This window comes from Accipiter gentilis, chromosome 11, assembly GCF_929443795.1.
Source record: "Accipiter gentilis chromosome 11, bAccGen1.1, whole genome shotgun sequence".
NCBI lineage: Eukaryota > Metazoa > Chordata > Aves > Accipitriformes > Accipitridae > Astur > Astur gentilis.
Window position 1 is genome coordinate 2964534 of NC_064890.1, and position 27659 is coordinate 2992192.

The window sequence follows — 27659 nt, forward strand, 5'->3', positions numbered from 1 at the left end:
CCAAATGTATATATTAGCCTGTGCTTGCAGTAAGTGAAAATGGTTTAAATAATTGGCTAACTTATCTGTGCTCTTTTTAAAGTTAGAATCTGTGCATGAAGGGGAAGAAATGTCATGCATTTGGACTGTAATATTAGACATAAATAACCATATCTTTCAAACTTTTCCAAAATAGTAGGTGGACAAATACGAAGGTTAGGTTACTGCACACTGGACGCCATCAAAATGGCAAAAGGTCCTTGTCCATTGACAATCACTGCTTGGTCTGTTAAGATCCAGGCAAGAGCTTTGTGGGTTTTATCATACAGTGCTATTCTGTCTCTGTGGTCTTAAGCAGAAGAGTCTGGTCACTCTTTTAAGCATTGTGCAACCTGCTGCTAGATCTGAGCATAGTAATGAGCCCATTGGCAATGCAGCTGGTGGTATTCCATTTCCATTATCCTGAAGAGAATACTGCTTGTCAGATACCTATCAGCATCCACCCTTCACATGCTAAGAGGACAGAGAAGAGTTATTTCTGGCTGTAGCACTATGGCTTTTTAAGTGTAGTTCCCATTACTGACCATCTATCTAAATTGTCTTGTGATGTGAGCTGTGCATTAGCACATTCAGACTTGGGAAATGGTGGAGCCGCATTCATTTTACGCTCTTGTAGGAGTACAAGAAAGCATTGGGATGCAAGTGCGACCTTTGTAAATGTACTTGCCTGAAAATTTTCCAAATTTGTCTGCTCTGGGATGCGCTTACTTTGAAGTTGCCACTCATTTCAGTATCCTGAAGAACTTAAAGTACTTGGGGTGGTAGTAGGAATGGCTACATAATTTTTGGCAACTGCTGCCTACTTAATGTTTCCGGATCACGCTTATTTTAGCAGTCTTGCACCCAACAGGGTCTAATATTCTCCAGTAGTTTAGTGCCCAGCTGTCTTGTTTTTAATGCCCTATTGTCTGAGTAGAGATTGGCATCAGAGAGAAATGTTATTGCTTTTATCTAGAAACAGTTCCATTTTTTTTCTAATCCTCTTTTTTAATAAATTAACTTTTGTCTTTTTAAATGCTTCTTCCCCTAGAACAAATCCCTCCTACTTGCAGAACTGCAATTTTTTACTGGAACATCATAAAGTTCCCATATGGGAGCTACCCAATTATATCTTACAATAATTCAATTGAATGATCTATAGCTCCACTTTTATTCCCTATTAGTATTTGGCTGATCGATGGGTAACCTAATTGATTGTTAAGGTCAAATGTCTTTATTGGCTGATGCTTGAATCTTTTCTCATTATGACTTAAAAAAACTGTTCTATGGTCTGTTAGAGTTCTTGTACTCATTTTTGCACACCAGAACATAAACTTCATGATGTAGATGCTGGTGAATAATATACTTATGCAACATTTTGTGTATTCTCAGGTCCAGTATTAGAAGGACATGAAATATTGAGGTATCTGTGTTGAGCAGAACTGCAGTAAGAAACAGTTGATCATGGGTTTTCAGGTTGTTCTGTGAATAAGGTAGCTGTGATGTGAAATAAATTCTTTGCTTTTATGACAGCTTAATAATTTCTAAGTGCACAAATGCAGAACCTTAACTGCTCTCATTTTGGCTTGTGATGCTTACTGAGGTGTGGGGAAGATTAATGTGTGCTGCAGTACAGAAACAGGATCTTTGTGATTGCCTGATATTTTCAAAACCTTTTTTCTTTTCTGGTGATACAGTTCACTGTGACCAGCTGATCTTTGTTTGGACTTGTACAGGTGTGCTGTAACAACTCAGTATCTTCTCGGATGGACAGTATCCTCGCATAGCCTCAGAGGAGAAATAGTGGAACGCTGTCAAGAGTCAGTAGAGATAGTCCCAATAAAATGGGGTTTTGCTTTTTCATCCAGGGTTTGTGATAGTAATCTGTTACAAGATTCATATTTACCTCTTGAATTTTCCCACATGTTAATATATTTTTAGGCTGGGGTCTCCTTTTGCCATTCACAAGTGTCCCCCCACTTTTCCCCAGCGCAACTCTGTTTCTGTCATCTAAGCATTTGCTGCGTCTGGCAGGATGAATATCGATTTATTCTGGTTTACTTAAGATGCTTATAACTGAATTAGTTGGCCAAGACTCCCATATAGTTGATGAAGCTGCTTCATTCATTCATAAAATTCACTATTTTAAAAGTCTACTTTAGGAAGAGAAGAATTGCACACTGGACTCTATTAACTATAATGAGAACGTGGACTAATGATGTTGGATAATATTTGCAGATAAAGCCAACTCCTGGAGACAAGGTCACTGAGATATATGGCTATTTGTCACTGGCTTTTTTGTGTGTGTGTCTTTTTTTTTTTTTAGATCTGATTGCTGTCTAATGTAAAACAAATAACTGGTTCCACAAAGGGGGTACTAGAATTGGAGGCTGCCTCAGTTTTGTCTTCTAATCACTAGGCACCCTCTCGGGCAGTTTTTCTTTAGCTTTGTTTGACAAAAAAAAAAAAAAAAAGAGGCTATATGTGCTTAAATTAGGTGGTAGGTTGGCGTTTAGAGCAGTTTATGGGAATATGTATGATATGTGGACTCAAACTGGTCCATCTTAGGAGGATCTAAATTCCAGATGTTCCACTTTCTGAGCAAATACTGTAACAATCAGCTTGTTATGAAGGAGGCTGATGGCTTTTCCCTTTCTGCCCCAGTATCTCCACAAGTTTCCGACTGCTAATGGTTGTTGAATGCTGTCTGTGTGCATAAATATGCAATACAAATGCAACCTCTACAGAGACTGCTTGTTGTCTCCTAATTGCTTCGTGTCTTATGTTGCCTGATAATGTAGTTCTCTGGTTTTTAGCTACGTAAGCAAGTGGTTTTGCTACTGCTTCTGAGGGCAGATGAGGTGGTTGTATCACCTTCTGGAATTTAACATCTATTATGCTCAAGTGATAGGCATTTTGGACTGAGATTACATGTCTTTTAGCTCTGTGGTTCCATAGAGTGGAATCTGAGCCAGATGCTTCATATAAATAAGGGAATTATCTGTATGCCTGTACTGGAATACTGGAGTATCGCAGGGTTACAGAAGTACAGCTCAGCTAGTGTAGGTGTACCTTTATTCCAGACAGGCAGGTCTACGTTTCTAGATTAGGATTTATATTGGGATAAATCTGGACGTAATTACTTGATTTTTTAATCTTTTTCTACAGCTGTACTTTATAGTTGTTTTCTTTTCCTCCTATAGGAAAACACACACTTACTGACTGCTACAAATCAACATTTTATGCGGAGTTAACAGCTGTTCTACTGAAGTCGGCATAACTTTTGGTTACAAAGCTAGTTCATTTTCCCAAACGGAAAATGTTGTTCTTTCTTACTAGATGACTGGGTATTTGAATTTTTTTTTTTTTTCTTTAATTCCTGCTATGTATGTGTCAAGTTGTATTCAGGTAGAGATAAAACATGCAAAACCATCTCCAAGGTTTTTCTTTTTTTAGGTTGAAACAACCTTTTCAGTATGGTTTCTTCTGGAAGTCTATTGAAACATGTTTTATTGCCAGAACTTCTATTAAAGGAAGTAACAACAAACTACTTCTGATCTCCTTGGGTCAGATTTTTCAGAAGTATGCAGTTGCCTATAGATGCAGAGATGGTTAATATTGAGTGGTATCAGCGTAGTAGCTTGCATGACTGAGCCCTTGAATATCAGAGAGTTGGGAATAGACCTATTTTGTGTTTCAGAACCTTTTGGTAGACTTATAGATGTCTTTCAAGCTTGTAGGATTACCAGCTCTCATACTTTTCTACCTTTGTGTGGAAAAGTTTATTCATACACTTGAAGAAGTTGCTTCCCTGGTTTTTCAGTTCGTAACCAGACTTTCAGCTAACTCATCTGATGTAATCTAAATGAAGAATATATTCTTTCCATGTCTGCTTCTTTAAACAAAATGGGGAGAATTTGAGGCAAAATCTTTTTCTAACAATAGAAACTAGAAGTATGGATATCTAAGATGTTGCAAATGCTTGGTTGGGTAAAATATGCATCTGAAAAGACTTGATTCATTACACAGGAAGATGTTTCCCTTGGTTCCATGTGAATAAAAGGCAGCATTTTATGGCTTTACTATTTAGGTCTCAGTCCCATCCCCCTTAGTTTTACTTTATAAAGGCATATTTCCTAAGAAAAATGTATTTAATTTAACATATACTGTATGTTTTTAATTTTCAAGAGATTCCACTAATTGAAAAGTTGTTTAGTAAGAGTAATTTTTAAAGGCTCTCTAATGTTGTATGCTAAAATTTGAAAGGTGGTTAAACCACAAGAAAGCACTCCAACTGCTTTATAGAAAAAAGAAAATAAATAAAATAGAGCACTGCATTATGCAGTTGTTTCTGTAATTAGGAATACGTTGTGTTGTGTTAACATTTCATTTAATTTTCTTCTAATTGTAGTTAATGATGAAGAACTAAAGAAAAGAATAGCAGAAGAACTGGCATTAGAACGAGCCAGGAGAGACTCTGAAGCTCAAAAGAGAAGGTTGGTTTGTTAATAACAATATTTAACACAAACATGTAGTGAATGCTTTCATTACTGTTGTTTATCTACTTGCTATAAACAGTTGAATTTTGCGCCCCAAGACAAAATGGTAGGTAAGACCTTTGGGCAATATAGCAAGTTTTGATATTAAATATATCTTGAAACAACCAATTAACTGAAATTTCCTTGTAAGACCTGATACAAAATGTTGATCTAAATCCCTTTTGACCTCATGAGCCTGAATCTTTTTTGCAGTCTTTTAAGCTCAATCTTTGTTGATTTCTCTTGAGTCCCAATATTCACTTTGCGGTGTGGAGATAGAAATGGCTTGAGAGCAATGCAGAGGTGGGTTACTTGTAATCCCTTCTGTTTGATCAAAAGGTAAATTTCAACAGCAGTAGAAATGGTAATTCTTGTTATTTCTTGAATTCTGGATATTTCTTTGAGCTGCGGTATGTTTTGAACTGCTTTAATAGTTAGTACATCATAATGCCTTGAAGATACACAGTACTGTATTAAAACAGTTTACTAGTAGAAAACCCTTTTGATGTGCTTTCTGTATATTGAAACAATGCTTTCTTATGCATGTTTTTTCAGAGACTGTAGTTACTCTGAAAGACTGGGTAGAATCGTACAGAGTGGTGACAGACTTTGGATGTAGCACTTTAAAAATATACTCTGCAATGTTTAGTATGATATTGTGGGATTATTGACAATTAAAAAAAAATCCTGCTTGAATTTGAAATGGAGTTTGGCTGTATGGTGAACTTGGTGGATTGTGTGTTCATTTGTACTTTCAGTGATTTTCCTAAATAGATAATGTAACACACTGAATATAAATATTAACCTACACATTGTCCTCCATTCTGAGAATGGGAAGAAAGGTTCATTATGATGGATTAAAAAAATTAGAATGTAATTAGTACTACTTAAACTGTCTGCATATATATTAGTTGTTTCCTACACATCATTATATTATTATTTAATTGAGTTAGGTTGATGGAGTATATAATTAGATAGGACTATATAAATGTCCCAGAAAAAAAATAAGGCTTTTTTTTTTTTTTTTTTTTTTTGAATCGGCAGTAAAGGAAATCAATATGTGACAGTAAAATATCTCCTTTTCTGAACTGGGCTCTGAGAGGAAAACTTGTGTTACATCTGAGCTTTATGTTGACTGCTCAAGAGTTCAACTAAACGTGATTACAATATGAAAATGTTTTGTAACTTCAGTATTTTGTCATTTGACAATTTTCGGTAACTTTCATTAAGTATTCCATAATTCAGTTTTCATGGGTTGTGCATAGGTCTGTGAAAGGTAGGGAGCAGATTGGCTTGTCATATACCTGATTTTATATTTTGTAGGGAACAATGCTGGCAGCCTTCCCTTTATTTGACTAAGGATTAGTTAAGAAGATGTTGCATGGTAAAAGGCTCCTGTAAAATCTTTTTGTTGTCTTAAAATTAGGTGGAAGAATCAGTGCTTTTGAAATGTAAGCTGTCAAAATAAATAAGTAATAATAACAACAAAGTATAAAATTACAAATATCAAGTCCTGTTAGCAGCTTTAATCCTCTTCTAGTTTGTGTTTTGTTTCTTTTTTAAGCAGTAAGCAAGGATTTTTTTTCATTACACTTTCTACACGATATAAAAAATTATAAAAATACATTTTAAACAGAGTGTAGAGGCTCTTCTCATGTTGGATGAAACAACTTGAAAAGATGCAGATGTTTACTTAGCTATTACTTAAGGTCCTTATGGGCTGAATTCTGGTTGAGGTTTGTGTTTTAAAAACATTCAAGAAATGCTGTAGTAAATGTGGAGCTGTTCTCTGGATTGTGTTCTGAGAATGAAGTGAACACTGCTCTGTTGATCACTTCAAGAACAGGTTTATGTTGTTCAGGTTCAGCATACCTACCCCTCCTGTGTTATTCTAGTTGAGAAAGCAATCTCTCCACAACACAGGGGCATGAGCATTGTTTGTGCAATGTTCTTTTTCAAGTCAGGATCCATACTTTCAGGCAAAAAAACCTGCAGTCTTCTGTACAAGCTCCTGTGCCAGTTTCTGGACACTCATGCACTTACAGAGTTGGTATAATTTTTCAGCATTACTGGACTTCAATTTTCAAGCAAGTACATACTTAAGAGCTAGATGCACATTGTTCAGATGCAGTATTTTGTCTTGCATATCTAGTGCAGAGTGTTGTAAGTAACATAAACATGAAAAGGAAAACTTTACTCTCAAATGTAGTTATTTTTAATAAACATACAAACACATTGATGTAATGTTGGAAAACAGAACAAAACCTGAATTCCCACCTATACCATGCTTAAAACATGTAACAGAAGGAAACTGTTAACAGAGAACAGTTTATAGTATTCATATGTCAATAGTTGCACAAGAAAAAAATACAGTGTAATGTGGGCTTCATAACTTATATGGAGGGATGTAGTATACAAATGCATCCTTGGTGCTGTCCAAGGCCAGTTGGACTGAAGTGTGATGGTGTCTCATGTCTGTGAATAGCAATGTGCACAAACCCCACTGAAGAGCCAAAATTGATTCTAGTTTACTCCTTCTTTTTCTCAGACCAACTGTTGTTTCTCACTTTGGTTTCTGAACATTTGAAATGTTTAATCTTAAAAGTATTTTCATTTAGAAAAGTTAAATGGATTATTATTTGATTGCAACAGAATTTGCAGTGACTGCATTAGTGAATGTGACCAGTTAATGTGCCAGAGCTACAATCTCATGATACTACTCAAGGTAACGTATGGGTTGTAAGACTGTCAGTATTATAGCAATTACAGCAATAATACTATTACTGTTGCAGTTAGTAATACTAGAGAGTTTTTTTATGTTCTGAACAGAAGTAAGAAGAAAGTAATGTGCCCTTTCACCCTAGAGAAATACCCATAGCTTTATTATTCCTGTAGTCTGTTTTCCATTTCATGTCAGTACCTACCAGTACCTCCCCAAAATATTCCTTATTCTTGTAGAGTTGCAGAGAGACTCCACTCATTAAAAGGTTTTGTATTTACTGAAAATGGAGTCTAAGTTTGTACCTGAATGGTTCAATAAACTGCACATGTATTTCAGCATCTTTGAAAGGCTTTCTGGGTGTGATTTTTGTTACTGCCTCTGGTATGTATGGTCCCTTCACACCTACTGAAGAAGCAGGCTTTTGCCCCTGTTAAATATGTGCCAACACCACTGTTCCACAACTCTGGAAGAAATGACTCTAAAACGTGAGAGAATAGGCAGAAGAACTTGAATTTGACAGCAGTGACAGGTAATAAATGATAATTGTTGATATAGTTTAATTTTCCACAAAGTTCTTTAACTTATTTTGCAGTGTCATAATAGAAGGAGATACAGAGTTTGTATGAAACTAGTTATTTGCCATGACAAGAAATGATACAAAATATGACAATGAAACTTCTGAATCCTTTAGCTGTTTTGACTTCCTCCTGAGGTATAGTCTTATAAGTGCAGATCATTACACTATGTCTTGTCGCAGCTGTTGAACTCTCTTATTTTAATAATTTTGTTGATGTTGGTGATGAGAGAGTCTGAAATGGCTCCCATTGAAGTAACTGGAAGCGTTTCTTCCAATGGTGGCCTGCACCATACCAGATGGTGCCATGGCTCATGAACTTCAGCAATGAGAAGCTGCTTCTGGTCAGCAAGATGTATCTGTTCCATCAAGTTTTGCAGAGAAATCTGTACAACTCAGTGGACCAGTACGTATCTTCTGGGAGAATACAACAGTAGTAAACTAGCACTAGGGATCACAAAATGCACATCTGGAATAAAGAGAAGTGGTATTAGGCTAAAGGAATTTATTGCCAAGAAATAAACTTTATCAATTATGAGATTTTTCCAGTTTTAACTTCTGTATCTCTCTGTCTGGCTATAATTATGAAAGGCAAACACAGCAGAAAAGATACTTTGAAAAAGCAAAAGTGAATAACAAATTTTATCATCAGCAAAATGATAAAATTTTAGGTACTCTCAACCTCATCAGACTGCTGGATTCCTCCACTAAAATATATACAAAACAATACTTAGGAGGCAAATGAAGGATGTGACTTGCCATAGAAGTTTCACATTCATGAATGACTACTTTTTTTTTCTTCCCCTTGAAGATCAGAGAAATTTCAGTCTTACTTATTTTGCTAATCATTCAGGCTAGGCTAATTATATTTGTGGTTTTTCAGTCTCTTTTGCTTGGTAAGGGTTTCCTAGCTTCCACTTTTTTTTATATGATTTGGCACATGGGAAATATTAATTATGTGTAGAATGAGGTGTATTTGCAAAATGCTGTGCATGACAATCCCTTTAATATTGCAGAAAGTTTATTTTGTTCATGTCTCCAATATATACATGCATGTAATTTTGTTAGTATGCCAAATATATGTCCCTGTGCAGTTTGCTGGTGTATGACTGTCCCGAGAGACCCAGATGATTGTTTTCCCTATGCTTAGTTGTACTTGGATTCTCCTGTATCATATTTCCTGTGGTTCCAGCATTTGTTTCGTAGAGGATAAGTACTACTGGAAGTTGGAATTTTAAGGCAGGGAAGGGCTTAAAAGTAGCCTTTTGTTTGGTTTGGTGGCCCTTCGGTAACTCTGTTGCTAGGTCTGCTCTAAAAATTGTTTAAGGCATGACAAACGTAGGAAATTATCAGGACTAGTGCTGAGTATTGTGCAACTGCTGCTCAAAATCTTACTGAAAAGGATCTCTTGTATGTAGAAGTTACACAGTGTATCTTAAATCTTTTCTAAAATGTCTGTTTAGACAGTCTCAAGACCGTAAGATTACTTCTGTTTAAAGTAAGATCATGGACATGGGTTAACTTGAGGAATGTGCTTGAACTTCTCCAGGTGACTTCATCTCAAGCTGAATGGGACTTATTTCTAGGATCCGTTGTGAAGGGAATTGAACGGGTGGTAACTGTCAGTGGATAGGAAATGGTGGGTATCTGGAGATTAATGATTTTAACGAGCAGATCCAGGAGAGAACTATTGCCTGCAGCCTCAGGAGTGTTTCAGTGTCTCCTAACTACCTTGTACTATAGGTACAAGCCTGCATTTTCTTTTGTAGTCTTACTCAGTCCTTGTCCAGCTTTTTGGGCCTTCTAATGGTTGCCTTTTGGGATCCCCATTATCCCTTCTCTATATTGGCTTCTGCTTATTTTCTGATGGTCACCAAAAAGCCAATTAGCAGAACAAGAAAGACATGGACCTGTTGGAGCACGTCCAGAGGAGGGCCACAAAGATGATCAGAGGGCTGGAGCACGTCTCCTATGAGAACAGGCTGAGAGAGTTGGGGTTGTTCAGCCTGGAGAAGAGAAGGCTCCGAGGAGACCTTATAGCAGTTTTTCAGTATATAAAGGGGGCTTACAAGAAAGACAGACTTTTTACCAGGGCCTGTAGATACAGGACAAGGGGCAGCAGTTTTAAACTGAGAGAGGGAAGGTTTAGACTTGTCATGAGGAAGAAATGTTTTACGATGCGGGTGGTGAGACGCTGGAACAGGTTGCCCAGAGAGGAACTGTGGATGCCCCATCAGTGGAAGTGTTCAAGGTCAGGTTGGACGTGGCTTTGAGCAGCGTGGTCTACTGGAAGATGTCCCTGCCTGTGGCAGGGGGTTTGGACTAAATGACCTTCAAAGGTCCCTTCCACCCCAAACCATTCTGCAATTCTGTGGTGGCTTTTGATAACTCCTAGGTTTTGCTATGACTGTCTAGTCTCCTATAATGACTTTGGTAACTTCTGTCTTGAAAGCTGCACGAAAAATGCTTTTCTTGAGTAATACAGATGGTAGATTTTTAAACATTCCCTGGTAATGAGTTGCTGGAGTCTTTTCTTCGTGGCTAGCTGGACTCCACATGGTATGGCATTTTATCTGTCATTAGCTGGATAACTTATGTAACCTCCGTATTTCTAAACATCCTTATCTGTTTAAAGAAAATCTTTCTAAACTCTAAGTCAGCTTTTAAAAATATGTACACACTGGTGCATGGAGGTGGCTCGCAGTGGTAGGTTATTAGATTGCAGCCATTAGCTTCTTTATATGTTTTGTTGTTGTGCTTGGGGGAGGGCCCCTATATAACGGCAATTCACTTTATGGTTTAATTGATACTCTGATGTGTCTGAGTGCTTCCCCCCGACCTTGTTTTGTCATGTCTCAGCATTACGTTGCATGTATGGCAAGCTCTTAGTAAACTTCTTGGAGTAGAAAGCTTTTGCAGAAGACAACAACAAATTCACCAGTGAAAATGTAAAGTGAAAGAAGAATGAAGAACAATATTGGTGAAGAACCCTTTGGGAAACTACACACCAAAAATGTTATATTAAAATCAATACTGGGGCTTGACCTTTTTGTGCTACTGTATATTTTAAAGCTTACTATTGATTTCTGTTTTAATAACATGTTTATTCTAGTTTACTGGCATAGGTCTGGAGAACATAAGAAAAAAGTAAAATGATTGATTTATTTACAATATTCTTTCTCTATTTTACTGAGGTAAATTTGTGAAGAGCATATTTATCTTCAGTTCATATGGGTAGTGCACTAAATGTGGTGAAAACTTTTTTGAAGTAGACTTATTGTCTTCCTAAATTATTATATTTTCCCAGGTAATGAGCTGTGTTGAACTGGGAGACTGGCTTTTTCTTGCAGTATTCTTCTCACAGGGGACAAAAAGCTACTTTGCTTGAAAATAGTTGTAATCTAGTCTTCTGCCACAGGGACGTCTTGATAGTGTTTAGATTAAGTGTGAAAACAGTCACGGAAATTACATCTTCTCTTTTGCTGACAGTAGGATAGAAAGCTGGAAATACTTGAAGCAGTAAAAGTGATTATAATTGCTTTGACTTCTGCTAGGTCAAGAATAGGACTTAAATATCTTCTGGCATGAGTGACCGTACTGTTTGTAAAAAACAGCTGAAGATATTACCCAATTGATAATCACATTCAGGAATGTAAGAAGTGGTACACCAGACTTGCACCAAAGCTTGCCTCCTCTGGTCATCCTTTCTCTGACAAGGTTTCCATGAAGTACGTATTGCAGAGAAAGATTCAAGGAATGTTTAAAAATATAATGGAGAGAAACTGCTTTTAGAGGGAAGTTTCTTCATTACCGTTGTCATTCTGGGGGGTGGTGGGGTGGCGGGTGGTGCACGGGGGAGAAGTTACTCACTCTGGAGTGAAAAGGTATACTTTTGAAGTAAAGCTCTGTTGTCAGTACTGCTACACTTAATGTAGCCTATAGATAGTTATTCTATCTTTGGTCATACACCTTTATACTGTATGACTTGTCTTCCACACATGCTGGGAAGCTTAACCTTTTTCTATTATGATAGTCAGCGTATCAGAAAAAAAGCTGGCTATTGATTTGAGAGAGCAAAACTTGGATATTATTATAGTGACAAACAGGACTTTGGAAGATAAGTCATAAATTGCATTTAAACGGGAAAGAAAGGCTAATGCAACATCTGATAAGGGCCTCCTGTCTCTGAATGAGACACATACGTGTGCATGACTCTCTCCTTCCGTATCTGAAAGATGTGTAGTTGGTAGAGAGAGGACTTAAAATAGTAATTGGGTAAGATTGCAGAGAAGGCTCTTCTGGAGCGTAAAATCAGCTAATGCCAGGCAGTGGTGGGGGCTATTCATTTACCAAAACAAAACATTCAAGTTTGGTGTGTATAACTGATTTTATAAAAACATGAAAAAGTAAAACCTATTTTGTTTGGTGAATGTCCAAAAGGCTGCTTCAGCTTCAGGGTTGGGGAACACGCACGGAGACAGCAGCAAGTTTTGGCATCGCTTCCACAGGTTGAGTTCCTCCTATTCCCCTCTCCTAGTCATGCCATCTCAAACATATTTTTTTTTCCTCTCTCACAGCAGAAGTTTCCCTCATCTGATCTCAAACACAGCAAAAGATTTAAAGTGAATTTATTTTTTAACAGCTATAATATTACTGAAGTCTGGAGGATTATGGGATAATACTGCTCTGTCACAGGAAAAGAGGGAAGGAGGAGGGTCAGGCTGGGTCAAGACTGTCCCTCTGCAGGCAAGGGAAGAAGCCAAGATTAAGTGTGAAGACATTTTGGGTTCAAGCAGAGGTTTACCTATAAAACAAGTCCTGTGATCAGGTGAGCTGTTGTAACTGATACCTCTTTGGACAGCCATCTGTTGAAAATATAATTCTATTATGGAAGCGTAAGTCACCTTCTGAATGGGGTTGCATTGTACCCTTTTTAAAACCATAAAATTTAAGTGCATGATCTTACCTGCAAAATGCCAAGGAAGCATAAAAATGTTTGCAGCCATGCTGCTTATGAAGTTGAGGGTTTGGAAGTATCAAGCTATCTTTGAAGCCTGTTTTACGTTCCTTATTGTTTTCTGGGAAGAAAAAACAGTATTTGGCAATGGTAGAGTTGCTCTCCAAGATTTCGGTTACTGGTCTGACTCTCCATTAATAGCATTATGTCTGGTTCTCACTATATACGGAGATGAATCTTGGAGACAGGAAGTAGAAATTTGAGAAAGCAGTGCTATAATTCACTCCTACCTTTATAAACCCCAATTTTCAAGGGATTATTTTTCACTTCAACTTTAAAACTTGTCATCTCAACTGACAACTTGTATATCAAGCTTCATCTTGATAAGTTTATTTCTAGGAGAGATGGGAAAATGACTTGAAGCCAGTAAATTTATTTGGAGAGAGCATCAACAAAAATAATACTGCTTCATAGTTTTCGATTCAAGTAGGGAGGAGGAAAACTATTCCCCCCTGGCAATTTTAAACAAACCTTTGCTTTCAAACTGCTGAGCTCTTTCATTTTGAAAAGAGCAAATGACTAGGCATAGCAGAGAAAGACTTAAAAATAATAATAAGAAGAAATTTTGCAACTGTCACTTCATTTTAAGGGATAATTAATGTTGTCGTAATTTCATGACTGCCGTTGCAGATCCCAAGAGGAGTGATATTAAGTGCGAAAGTAATTTTGAGTTGAGTTATGTAGATGTCGGGAAAAGTCTTAGCTAAATACATATATAAATTATGTAAAACAGTTTTACTATTCTGACTTAGGTTCTTTGCATGCCTCTGGCATAAAGGTAGAAATTTGTTCATCTATTCCGTCTTTATATAATACTATTCCATCTTTATGTAATTCTGATCTATATGCACATATTTTAAAAACAGTGGCTTTATGAAGTGTAATTGCAAAATCCCCTCAAACAACCTTCCCTCCCTCCTACTCACCCTCCCTCTTCTCAACACCCAAACCTTCCCCCCCAAAAAAACCCCCACAACCCAAGTATCTTAATAAAGAAAGTTAATTCGGCCATCTTCTATAGGGTATGAGCAGCGATCAGACTGACAAGTCAGTGTCCATATTGCAATGAGTATTAACAAGCTGCCCGTGACAGTATTGTTGATAAATTGAAGAGCTGTATGTAATTACGAGTTTTGAAATTAGTGTCTTTGATCTTTTGATCAAGGACTGGCGCATAAAATAACATGGCCATTAGCAAAGATTTTTCAATTGACAGATATTATGTTGAGTCTGGAAGGAGCTGGAAAAAGGAAATGAATAAATATGTTCAACTGAATGTTATTACTTGGACTCATTGTTGTGGGTGATTTGAGAAGTATAGCATTTGAAGTAGGGGGTAATTGAGAGAATTGAAAGAAATGGTTAAGTGGGGCAAGATGGAACATAGTCTCAGCCAAGATAATTTGTATCAAGTTCAATGTCATCTTGGGTTGGCTAACAGACTTCAGCCTAAAGAAAGAATAAAGCAAAGCACTTGGTACTTTGCCCTCCTTGTTATTGCTACTGGACATGTCCAAACCTAATGTAAGAATTGTTAGACAATTTGGGGCTGACCAAAGACAAACGTATAAGGGGACATATTGGAGGGAGGAGTTAACATTATGGGAAAAGTTTACTTGCTGCTTAGGGTTCAATTTTGGAATCAGTATCACTTTTATGTCTTCAGTAATATTTATAATGAATGAAGCACTAACTTATATACATGTATGGCCAGCATTAAGAGGAACAGGTCACCATGAGGAAGAAGTGTATATGGAATGAAGTAGTGGAGTTCTTGTTAAATTTAGTAACATCAAGTGCAAGCACAGGAAAGTAACAATAATACGGTATAAAACCATAGGAAGATCTCACTCGGATTACTGTATGCTATTTGAGGTAGATAGGCCAAGAAAACCCCCACATGAAACAGATATTGTTTGTATTTGTTTTCATTATATGACTCTGCAAGTTCCAGAGATGCTGCTAGCTCTCATCAGGCAACAAAAAGACCTTCCCAACCCCTATTCTGAGTGTGTAATTTGGCCTCTCTCTTTTCTTTTTCCTCCTTCTCATTTGTTTTAACTTCACTCCGAGCTGTTGGAGGTTGCCTGCCTTCTATGTTATAGCTGTGGTAAATCAAGTGGGATGATTTCAGTGATACTGGCAAGTGCCTGGTTGCACTTTGCTTAGGCAGTAAGGGGGAAGCCAGTTGCTAGGTCTGGAACACATCAGGTTAGGTTTGGAGGGCTCTCTCTTGCAGCCTGCTGGTCTATAGGACAAGTTGTCTTAAAGCGTTTGATGGGGCAGGGATTGCAAGCATTATTGGTATCTTTGATCTCTCTTCCTGCATGCACCATAATCATGAGAGCTCTTGATAATTTATAGTGAATTTGTCAAACGTTTTGATTGTGCATGTTGCGGTCTACAAAATGGATAGCGATTTGGACCCATGTAGTCTCATTTGAATGGTTTTGGACTAAGCACTCATGAAATAATTGCAAATCTAGGTTTGATGATCTGCATGTTCCTTTTTTGACTTTATATGCTTTAGCATTTTTGGTTTGCCTTGCTTGTTTTCTGTTAGAATCATAGAATCATAGAGCCGTTTCGGTTGGAAAAGACCCAAGCGCAAGTTGTTGTGACCCAAGCGCAGGACCCGGCACTTGGCCTTGTTGAACCTCGTACAACTGGCCTCGGGCCATTGATCCGGCCTGTCCAGGTCCCTCTGTAGAGCCTGCCTACCCTCCAGCAGGTCAACGCTCCCGCCCAACTTGGTGTCATCTGCAAACTTACTGAAGGCGCACTCGATCCCCTTGTCCAGATCATTGATAAAAATATTGAACAGAACCGGCCCCACTACTAAGCCCTGGGGAACATCACTTGTGACCAGCCACCAACTGGATTTAACTCCATTCACCACAACTCTTTGGGCTCAGCCATCCAGCCAGTTTTTTATCCACCGAAGAGTACGCATGTCCAAGCCGTGGGCAGCCAGTTTCTCCAGGAGAATGCTGTGGGAAACGGTCCTTTTACCAGTCCTAATTCTCTTGTACTTAATGAAAGATTTGTTCAGTATGTAGATGTCTCAAAAACTATTTGGGTAGAACATAAGTTCAGGGAAGTTATATTCCAGTCTTAAATTTGGAAGAGTTTGCTGCTTTGCCATATATGGTTTTTTAGTAATGTTTCGGGTTGTCCCTCCTGCTCCCCACACAGGGCAGTGCATCATTTAAAATACAGTTCACATAAAACTTAGTCAAAAAAAACCAAAGTAAATGAGAGAAAAAAAATTTTACATTTTGCCTATTTGGGACATGTGGGCAATATGAGTGCAAAAAAGTTGAAGGCAAAATGTGTTCTTTTTACACCATGGCTTTATGGTGGAGAAGAATTATATTTTCTGTTAACATTTGCATAATCTGAAATATAGGGTTTAAAAATGAAAATTAAGGACAGATTTTTAAAGAATGTGGTTGCCACTAGTGTTAGGAATGGCCCCCTTTACCTGCAGTATGCAAAGTCTTACGTGAATAGAGAATGTTTTTTTTTTAATGTGTAGCTAGTTCTAGGAAATTGCTTCAATTTAGAACTTTTTTGTGTTATCATACTGAGACTTTTGTGCCAAAAAAGACATTGCTTCTCAGATAATTTGTTTCTATATCTCAGTCCTTCTCTATGTTTTGCAGAGGCAGATGAACTTTAGATAATTTATCTGACTTTGCGGTGAGGTGAATAATCAGTTACTTGAAATTGAGTAGGAAAAATATCCATTTCACACTTCTCAGACCTCAGTTCAGGTTAAAGTTGTTTTCCTTATGTGTCTCGCATCTTTTCAAATCCCTTGTCAACTACAGTGATTTTCAACCACAGCTTTCTATGGCACATTCACCATGCACTCATTAAATATTGAAACTCAGTACTCAGAAACGTTATTCATCCATTAATATTGAATCATGGCCTAAACTGCATTGTTCAAAACATTTTTGGATGTTATGCAAGTCTGTCAGAATGCATTAACAAACTTGATTGTGTCAAACTAAGCAAAAAGCTGTTGAACAGTTTCCACTGTAAATACATTGTACTCTTTATTTTTAGTCAGTGTAAGCTTTTTTTGTTGAGGGGGTACCATATAGAAATGGAAGTGTTCAGAGATCATGAAAGATGAAGGAAGCTGGGTAAAATTAACATTAATTAAAAAAAAACCCTTGTCATTGTAAGAAAGTGTACAGATATATTTTTTTTATACTGAAATGTTTTGGGTTTATTCCTTCTTACATGGAGTTCATATTTAGGGATCATTTCCAACTTTAAGGACTAATACCTCTTTAGATTTTTCTACACTGTATGGAGAAGAGGAGAGGGTGATTTTCCTGATAGTGGACTTTGAAACTGGAAATATTTTGATTTTGGTTGGTTGGAGGTAATGAAAAATGACACAGTTCATGCTTTGGACTTGAATGAGTTTATCTTGGATCACCACAGATCTATCAGATAGTGTAGCTTGGAGACTATGATAAAGAGACAACAACTGGTAAGTAATCATTTCCCTGAAAAGTAACAAAAAGAAAATGTTTAATCTTTGATAGCATAATCAATTTTCGATAGCCGGAAATAAGGGCTGAAAATGATATATTACTGTATTTGCTTTTAATATGGTATTGTTTACCAATTTTAGATTTCCTAGAGATTCTTGATTAATTTAGAATAAAGTGTGTAGTGGCCATCAAAGCACAAAACTAATTTTTTTTTTTAACTTTTCTCAGTGTGTTGCTGTTGTCTGTGAATTAAAAGGTGCCTTTTCCTTAATGATAATCTTTAACATCTGCAGGTGTTTTTCAAGAATGACAGAAATGGATATTTTGAAGTAAACAATAGAGTGAATTCTTCTGGATTGAGAACTAAATGATTCATCTTGTTAGTGTGGCTAGCATGGTTCATGCTGTGCAAGATTGCAGTACCATGTCAGAAGTTCACGTGGTAAACTTAACATTTTTTTTTCTCTTGAACTCCTTTAAAAAATGGATATGAAAAGGATGGAAATTTTTTTCAGACTGCAGCAAGTTTCTGTTGTGCCTTTTCCTGGAATGTATTTTTGCATTTCTTAAAAGAGGTACAGAAAACAGATTGCTTGTCCCATCAGAGATGCTTTCTTGTTTGTTCTTAAATTTCTAATTCTGCTGCACAGTAATGTATTTGGTGAGTGGAGCTAGCTGCGTATTTTGACTTCACTTACTTTGTTGGACCAGATATGATAGTTGTCAGTTATTAATTTTAAGTAAATACTTAATTGAGTAATTGTTTTTGTTACTTTTTTGTATTATTTTTATGTTATTATTATTTAATACTAGTTTCATTTGGATAGGAATAATTACTTTGAACTGATATATACTGAAAACATAAAATTCTGAAAATCTAAAGAGCAACCTTTTATGTAAGTTTTAAAATATAGATGTATTCAATCTATGCCTTAATATGCATTAATTTAGGCAAATTTACCTTTCCTTTACTGTCAACTGCAGTAAATGGCCAAGATTAATTAGGCAATTGAGATTATTTTGTTTTTTTCATGGGGCTTGTGATGGTCAACTGTAATTGATGAGACCGTTGTGTCATAGCTAGGTGCTCTCAGCTGTAGCCCGTTTGTTCAGTGACAATGTATGGTACAGCATCCCTGCCCTGACTTGGATGAGCTGTTCCTCGTTCAAGTCAGGGCTAAATCAGTACCACTAGCTTGGGGAAATGCCATAATTGAATTAATTTGGGCTCTACCATAGCTGCAGAGAAGGAGGTTTTCCTCGCAGAGATGTGGGGTAAGCATTTCAGGCCGTGTTAGATAATGCTCTGAAACATTTGCTGTATTCCCACGTAGATTCTCTTTTACTTAATTTTGCATGTAGCGTGTTCTTGGCTAGTTTAAAAGCTGTATAATAACAAATGCTACCTAGAATTTCACATTCACTGCTTTTATAGAAAAAAAGATGTGAATAAAAAAAAGGAATGCAGAAGCAAAAAGGTTATTCTCCTGAAATCAGGTGTTTCCCCTTTGGCTTTGGTCTGAAGATCTGCCTCAGGAGATGGTTGGGACAGATGGTTTGACCACACGTATAACTTAATTCGATTTTGTCTCTGTCCCTCCTGCCCACCCCTCAAAAAAATCTAGATCTAAGAATAAATTGGCTTTTATGTATGAGAGCATCTTTCAGAATTCTTTTCATCAGTCTGCTGGTGCGAGATTGCTCCTTGAGAATAATGTGGTAGGTTTTGTGTTCAGTTTTAATAGAATCCTATTTAGGTGGAGTGTACTGCAAACATTATTTTGATTAAAGTGACTTCAGGAATAAAACGGTCCAAAATTTGTCTTACAATGGAAACTAAATATGACAATATGATAACAAAAGTATCCAAATTCTTATTATGCCTCTGTTTGTTCTGAGATCCATAGATCTTTGGTGGTTAGTGTATCAAGATTTACCTAGCCTCTTGCAGTTTTCTCCAGGATTTTCTTTTCCCCTTGGTGACATCAATGTTCAGTCATACTTCTGGTTGTTTTGGGTTTTTTTGAGGAAAATCCAAACTGCATATATTTATGCCTCTTGTGTCCCGTAATTTTAATGCATGCGATAGCGTTCTGCTCTGAGTGACTCCAAGGGGCTGCTGTTTCCAAGATGGGAATTACTTGATTCTAGGAATTTTTTCTAGAAGGTATCTGGATTCAAGTTTTTCCTTCAAATAGGTAAGCTTCCTAACTGTTGCAGTATTCATTTACAAAGGAAATTCAGTAACTTTTTTCTCCTCTAGCTAAGCTCTTAAGTCATCTTTAAAGGCAATAAGAGCCTCAGGCAGAGCATTTTTATTCTCTGTGTTGAGATAAGCAGGATGTTTGCAGTGCTGTGAGGGCTGACGGTACAAAGGTGTGTCCAGTTGTAGCCAGTACAACTTCTTTTCTTTTGACAAAAGCTTTTTTCCCTCCTGTATTTTACTGCCCAAATATTGTCTATATTTAGAATATCTATATTCAGCAGATGACCCAGTTTTCTACTTGGAAAGCATGCTTTTATTGAAACATATATAACAAATGAATCTTTGCATCTAAGCACAAAAAAACCCCAGGAAGTTTTCTAGGTATTCACTAATACGTTTTTCAATTTTCATACTCACAAGTTTGGGTTGTACTGAAAACAAATGTATTTCCAGAACAAGGATGGGAGCTGATATGAGTATGTTGGTTTGAGGTATCATAGTTACAAGAAGCGTGTCCAGTAGGTTCATGATGTCAGTCATTGACTGCAGTGATGTACTCTTGCTCTGGAGATAAAACTAGATTGAAGTACCACTGAACAATCTAAAAATTGAACTTTGTGTGCGTTAGATTGTTCAAAGAAAAATTTCAGGAAGATATGCACACATTTTCCTGTCTTCAGTCTGTAAACGTCATGATCACATAAATAGCAAAATTTTGGTATTGTTTGTTATTTTTGCTATTGCTTTACTTAATGTAAATACTTAATTACTTTTAATTATCTGTCAGCAGAGAGATCTACAGATAGATGTAGATATCTGTCTGTTTAGATACGAATACCAGAATATAGTGTTAAAATCAAAAGCAAAAGGAAGACTGGGGTAAATGTGGACCCATGGCTAAATGGAGCAGGGGCCCTGGTGACAAAGGAAATAGAGGAGGTGGAAATACTCTAAAGCCCCTTTGCTTTTTCTTCCTCTGTCTTTACTGTTAAGGCCAGCTTTCAGGAATCCCTGGACCTTGAGGCCAGAGGGAAGGTCTGGAGCATGGACAACTTACCCATGGTGAAGGAGGATCAAGTTAGGAACACTTAAACTGAACATAAAGAAGCTCCATGGGGAGTGATGACTTGCAGCCATGAATGCGAAGGGAGCTGGCTGATGTCATTGTGAGGCCACTCTCAATTATCTTTGAGGGGTCATGGTGATTAGAAGAGGTTCATGAAGACTGCGAGAAAGCAAATGTCACTCACATTTTCAAGAAGGGCAAGCAGGGAGATCTGGGAATTAGGACAAGAAACAATAGACACAAACTGAAACACATGAAATTCTGTCTAAACACAAGAAAACACTGTGAAGGTGGTTAGACATTGGATGGAGTTGCCCGAAGAGGTTGTGAAGTCTCCATCTGCGGAGATATTCAGAACCCAGCTGGACATGGTCCTGGGCAACCTGCTGTAGCTGACCCTGCTTGAGCAGGGTGTTTGAACCAGATGATCACACAAGGTCCCTTCCAGCCGAAATGACTGTGTGATTCTGTGAGAGTTGTGGACTGCACTTTCCATTTAATAGAGGCAATCATCAAGCATTTAAAGGATGGGTGAAAGAAGTTATGATGTAGAATTTGAGTGCCAGAAGCTTTAGGGGTAATAAGTGACCTAATCATTGGCTGTTTGTTTACTAAATTGCAAAAAGTACAACTACATAAATTTTCTTCATAGCATTAACTCAGTGTTGAAGTCCTAAAAGGCAGTGCTGTAGAATGGCAGGAGTTGTTGCTTTTTATGTCTGATTGTGTGCTATAAAACAGTTGAGAGCATGAAATACTGTGAAGTGTTAATCCAAACTTTAGTACGTAGAGCTTCTTGTTAATGCTTTATGTGTATTTTCAAATAGCGCTATAGAAAAGTGATAGCATTGCATACTGTATTTCATTAAATCAGCTACTGTAACTAAATAGCTGTAGACTTCTTGAAACAGTATTTCATAATTATTTAGAAGTATTTTATTCAAACTATCAACTGTGTAGAAAAATGTATAGCCAGCAGCCCTCTCTGCTGTTTCAGCACCTTTTTTTAAACACTTCCTTTCTTTCTGTATAAATGATCAGTGTAATGCATAATGTCTCTTGTCTGTTAACTAGAGTTTTGTGCTTAAATGTGAGAACCATTATATTGAGGCTTTATATTTGTTGTAATTAAAAATGTCATTTTAAGTGGTCTATTTCTGTGGAATTCTTCGAGTAGTGGACTGTACTGACAAGTTGTGTTGTTTAACTCCTTATAAATTGTGGATGTGCATCTATTTTTTTACTTTTGGCTAGATAATAATGTAATATACTACTATAGATTTAGCTGATGTTTGCCTTTATTCAGCAGCAGTACATGCTGAATGCCAGTAAAATGAATTTGTAATGTCAAGGAAGAAAACTACTGGAAGTTGATGCAAGCAAATGTTTGTGATCAGCATGTATCTGCCCTGTGTTTGTTTCATTAAGCTCCTACAAGCCACCCAATTATGTAACTCAAATAAATGAAAATTACTTCAAAATCCTACTTATTTTGTTAAAACTCTGTTGAATTTAAATCAGTTGAGATGGGTATTTAGGACTTTTTTTGTGAACAAAAGTTGCCCTAAATGCAAAAGTTTAGTGGGTACTTCAGGAAGTTAACTAGTTGTATTTTGTTCTGTAGGTATGATGAGATACATTCCTGATTACATGAATGAGGATTAGAGTAGATAGGAAAGACTTTAAATTTTCCCTTTAAGGCGCTACTATGAGCAAGGCAGTCTTGGATGTTTTTGAAGAACATAAACCAAATACCTTTTTGGCCTAAATTGTATAAAATTTTATCATGAAATAGTATAAATTTCTTTTATGGTACAACGCTATGCAAGGAAGAAAAAAAAAAAATCAGTAAAATGTTTGCTGTACAGCTTTCTTTGAGGTGACCTGAGTGTCTTGATCTAGAAGTTTAATAAGTACTCCTAAACACATTGGCAAAACTGGACACAGAGACATCTCCAAGCCTTTGAGCTTATAGACACAATAACGCAGGCAACTACTTTGGCTTGCAGCTAGCCTCTAGTGAAGGAGCAAGCTTTTGCTTCTGGAGATGAGCACATACATTGCAGAATTGCTTTGTGACATCAGCAAGTATGTCTTGATGAAAGGAGGCATCTAGTTAAGCCAATTGAAGAGCTGATAAACACTTCATGCAGAGGAGAGGAAGAAGAATGTAGAGGAAAGCTGGAAATTCAGAGACAAAGACCAATTCAAAGAATTGAAAAGACAAAGCTGTGAAAATTCTCTAGTATTTCAGAGCCAAACAAGAAGAAAAACAATGTAGAAAGGAGCTCCAAATGTTGCTGTCTGAATAGCTGCCTTCAAAAAGGATTGCAGTTGAACAAAAGGTCCACAAGATGGATATGCAGATATATGGACCAGCAAAGAAAGCTTTGTGCCAAAAGTCATGGAGCCAAAGGAAGCCAAGAAGTCAAAATAAGAATTTAAAAGTCAAGTGGGAATTTTCATTTGCTTTACGCTGGTATGTTTAAGACTAAATAGATTTTTTTTTTTTGTGTGTGTGTGTTGGTTTGTGGGGTTTTTTTCCCACTTACCAAGGAAGGATGTTTTTGGGGGAGTAGGAGGCAAATCAGACAGCTCTGCAACTGTTGAAGTAAAATTATTGGCAAAGGTGTAACAAATCTTGAAGAGAAGATCTGTTACTGACATAGAAGGGAATGAAAAATAAGAGACAAAATACATGTTTACTAAAGGGAAGTAGCAGCAGAGAATAAACAATTTGATTTCCCCCCATTAAAAACATAGCTACTTTAAACCAGAAACACAGTAGGCCTAATCTTGTCAATGGCTACTAAAAGACTTGGCATCTTTAGAAAATTACTGGTTAAACTGGAGAACGTGGAGATTTGTCACAAATGACAAATGGAGATTATTAGTCTGGAAGGAGGTTATTAATGGGAGTTCTTGTAAGGCAGTCTTGGAACTAATGTTAATATTTTTATTTCTGAAAGATGCATGTGATAAAAAATTTAGTGATACTATTGCAAAATAAAGGTTAGGGTGTCACATGATGGGAAATAAATGACTGACTCCTACTAACTGGTAAGTGGTATGAAAGCGCAGGGTACTTCTAACAAACTAACAAATATTTTGGGGAATAAATTAGTTAATCACCAAAGTGAAATCCTCTGGAAATGGAGCCTGTAGTTCTGCAACAGCTGCAGGGAAGAGCTGATGCGTTGATCAGGGAAACAACATTTCTTACAAAAGCCTGAAAGAGTGGATTTTGTTTGTATGAAAAGTGCAAGATGGAACAGTAGACAAGGCTGCTATCTTAAAGTAATCTCTGTCCCCAAAGTGAATGTGTTTAAATGGGGCAAGTATAAATTGAGTTTGGAGATTACAAGAATGTTCCTAAATCTCCAGAAGGTGAACTTCTGCCGCAGCCTTGCAGGTGGAACAGGGACAGCGGTAAGGTTTGGGTTTTTGGTTTTGGGTTTGTTTTAGGGTGTTTTTTTTTTGTGTGTGTTTTTTTTTTTGTTTTTTTTTTTTTTTTTTTTTTTTTTTTTGCAAGGAGGTTGTGGTGGTGGTGGTGATTTTGGGGTTTGGTGTTTTGGGTTTTTTTTGGTTGTTGTTTTGGATGAAGTTGATCAATTTATGCAAGGCTTTACTGCTTAGCTGCAAAATTGTTAACTGCCTGATGACCTGGTAAACACTTACAGTTTTCTGTTTGCATTTTTATGCTGACACTATTATAAGTTCATTTTTGAAGACATCAAGGAATCCCACTTTAAGGAAAAAGGACTTAATATATTAAATAAGAAAACTGAATTTGGATGAACTGTTATGAAAAACATAGATAAAATATTTCCATTTTTGATGTAAATATTTCACATCATTATTGGTATTGGTATCAATGAGCAAGCTAGTATGAAATACTGATTTTCGTCTTCATATGCTGGGAAAGAACACATCACTTAACTTTTTAGTAATATCATTTTGCACCTGGAGTGGGGAAGAAGAAAGTGGGTGGGTAGTCATTTCTTAAAACCATATAATGCATTATTAATAAACGTGGGAGTTGGAAGTGAGGGACTTTCCCTGCACTCCTATCAGTTACTCTGTTGTGATGGCAGTTCCTTGGGGGATCGGTTTGGCAATGACAGATGCGATTGCCCACAAAGGATGGCACAGAATCCGTTTACTGGGATTTTTGTCACATGGTGTACTTGGAAACCAGTAACTTCCAGGATCAGGTGTAAGGTTATACAAATTTGGTAGGGATTTTATAGGTGCCAGTTTTGGGTGTCTATCCCCATTCTTTCCTCTCTTGCTGTGGTAGGATACAACTGTTCATGGCCAAGATACTTAAAACTGGAATAGCTGGATTGATACCTGGACTTATTTTAAATGGGCTGGTTAAGGTGAAATAGCAAGTCTTACCCTGAGTTCTCTGCTTATGGAAAACCAGCATTATATAGCCATCCTTTCTGTCACTGGTGTGGCTGTACCACAGCTGTGTTATTGTCTGCTAATTCTGGGGGATGTCAGAGTTTCTGATGAAAAGCTTTTTAATGGCTCGCTGTAGGGTGAGGAGTCAGATGACTCGCAAACGTAGACAAGATTCTGGGTTGTCGTCTTGTAGCAAGTTTGCAGCAAAGGACACGCGGATTTTTGGCAAAAGTAGAAAAGAACATACTGTCTCTCTGTAGCGTACTTAGCAGGGAAGCTGAATGTAACAGCAGTCAGGTTAAGCCATCAAAGGGTTTCTCTTGACATTAGGAGCCCATTATTTTTAAGTGTTAGGAAAACTGACTTTCTTCTTCTTGCAAGAGAGGTAGAGAGGAGATCTCGCGCAGGTTCATAATTCCAGGGGCAAGGAGAAGGCTTGAAAAGACTAACTGAGGTCATGTCAGATTTGGGAATAATTTGCCAAGAATTAGATGTAAACGTTTTGGTGTTTGTTTTTTAATTTTGGAGAGTTTGTAATGTGGAAACTTCTGGCAGATTTTCTCAGATATTGTCTGATTTCATCTACTTCAATTACTCTGCCAGGTACAGCACGCATAAAGAAGAGACATTTTTAGGGGAAAACCACTTGTGGGAAGTAAGATCCAGAAAGGATGAGGAAGGAGCTGACTTCAGTCTCAGGAAACGCTAAATGCTTTCTCTGCTGTGTCTCAAGAAAAATCTGCTGAGACTTCTATTTTGACATTTTTTTTTTTCTTTTTAGACAAAACATGATTTCTTCAATCGAAAAGACAACCAGTGTGTTTTGACTGCACCATTGATTGTGTGAAGGATTTGTTATATCAATGCTGCTGGAATAATTTGGGGGACCTTGGGAAATCACTTAATGGAATTTGGTCCATGTCTGCATAATCTGACTTTTTTGCTAGAGTAATTGAAGATGCTGCTTAATAAACTTTTTATAAAGATTCCCAGTTGGTTGCTGCATTTCAGAGGGTTGTGTCTGAGCACAGAAGTAATAGATCTTGTAATTGTCTTTTTTCCTCCCCACCTCACTTAAATATTTTCCCTGGGGAGGAATCTAATGTACTGTAATGCTACTACCTTTTACAAAGTGACCGTACTCATTATGATTTGTTCTCTGAAGCTCCCTTGACAATGTATAAATGCACTGAGAATACTTAAGCTTCCTCTCCATCACTCTTTCAAAAATCTATTTGAAAACCAATGTTTGATACTGCCATTACTGTTCCGAGTTCCCTAATGCTGACTCTGCGTTCAGTGTCACAACATATATGCAACAGATAAGTTTTATTAGCTAAACAATTTATATCTATGTATTTTCATGAAAATTAGATATGGTGTGCTTATATGAACTACTATAGTGAAGATTTCAAATATATTTATGGTTTGTGACATAAATGTTGAGAATTTTCTGGGACTGGAGTTGCCTTTATTAACTGTTGCAACAAGTTCAATAGCTATTTTCATCTCATCCTCTCAAATCGCTGGGAAAGGTCTATTATGGTTGTTCGATCTTTTTGCAGCTTGGTAAATAGATGCAGTATTTGGGTTTACGGTGTGTCCAGAGGTAAGAAAGCATTATCCCATTGCAGAAAATAATGGAGCTTTTAGCTGGAAATTGGGTGCCCACTGGCTGGTGGGGAGAAGGATTTTCCTGGAAAAAGGGTTCCTTAAAAACAGAACATAAACCAACCAGCCAACCAACCGAGCTCCATGCATATTCTGATTACTTGAAAATATATTTTCATAAAGCTCTTGAATTACTTGTATTTTTGTATGATTTAATGAATAGTGATACTAAGTCTTGTAGCTTTTGTGTATTCTGATTTTGACACTTCAATCTGAAATAAATTTCTGGAAATTTTAGCACTTACTTGTTTTTTGGTGTCTTAAGAAGCTGGTTATAATGTATTACAGTGACTGCTTTTGAAGTGACTGTGCCTATGTCCTTTTAAACTACATTTGGAAAATATACCTTCAATCTAAATTTCCTTCCACCTTCTGTAGATTGAAACAAGAACAAACGTACGTACGTGATGAGTTTGGCAAACTTCTGGAACGAGAAAGGATTTCCTCAAATGAACATTTGACTCGAGCCATTCTTCGAGAGAGAGCTGCGACAGAAGAGGAGCGTCAGAAGGCACAGCGTTTTGTAAGTTCAGAAGCTTTTATAGAAGTCTCTGATTTTTCAGGCAACCATGTCTTCAAACTTGTTTCAAACTATTGGTAGGAGAGGAAGGCAGATCTCTTCTTGTTTTTTCTTTATTACTAGGTAATAGTGTGTAAATTTATTTTTTTTTTGTCAAATATCCCTGTCGTAAGAATAGCTGATTGGAAAGAGCCTAACCTTTCTGAAGGCTGCAAATATAATATGTCGCCTTGTGTGTGTGGATAATATTAAATGTCTTTTTTTCAGAGGGTGGAAAAGTAATATGATAGTCTAGGTCTATTTACTAAATTTGGTTATTCTATGTTAAGAAGTTACAGAATACAAGAGAACTTTTCTAGAAATTAATTACTCCATATTTAAAGGGAGTAATTTAAAATACCAT

The 27659-nt window shown here is 37.0% G+C and overlaps 1 protein-coding gene across 2 annotated transcripts in view; it reads left to right on the forward strand.

Annotated features, from left to right (window-relative positions):
• Positions 1-27659, forward strand: part of CHCHD3 (coiled-coil-helix-coiled-coil-helix domain containing 3) — a 155012-nt gene that overhangs the window by 24460 nt on the left and 102893 nt on the right. For both annotated transcript variants that reach the window (XM_049813741.1, XM_049813742.1), the window contains exons 3-4: positions 4430-4514; positions 27115-27259. In XM_049813741.1, coding sequence (XP_049669698.1) covers positions 4430-4514; positions 27115-27259 — 230 coding nt within the window. The remainder of the gene's footprint in view (positions 1-4429; positions 4515-27114; positions 27260-27659) is intronic.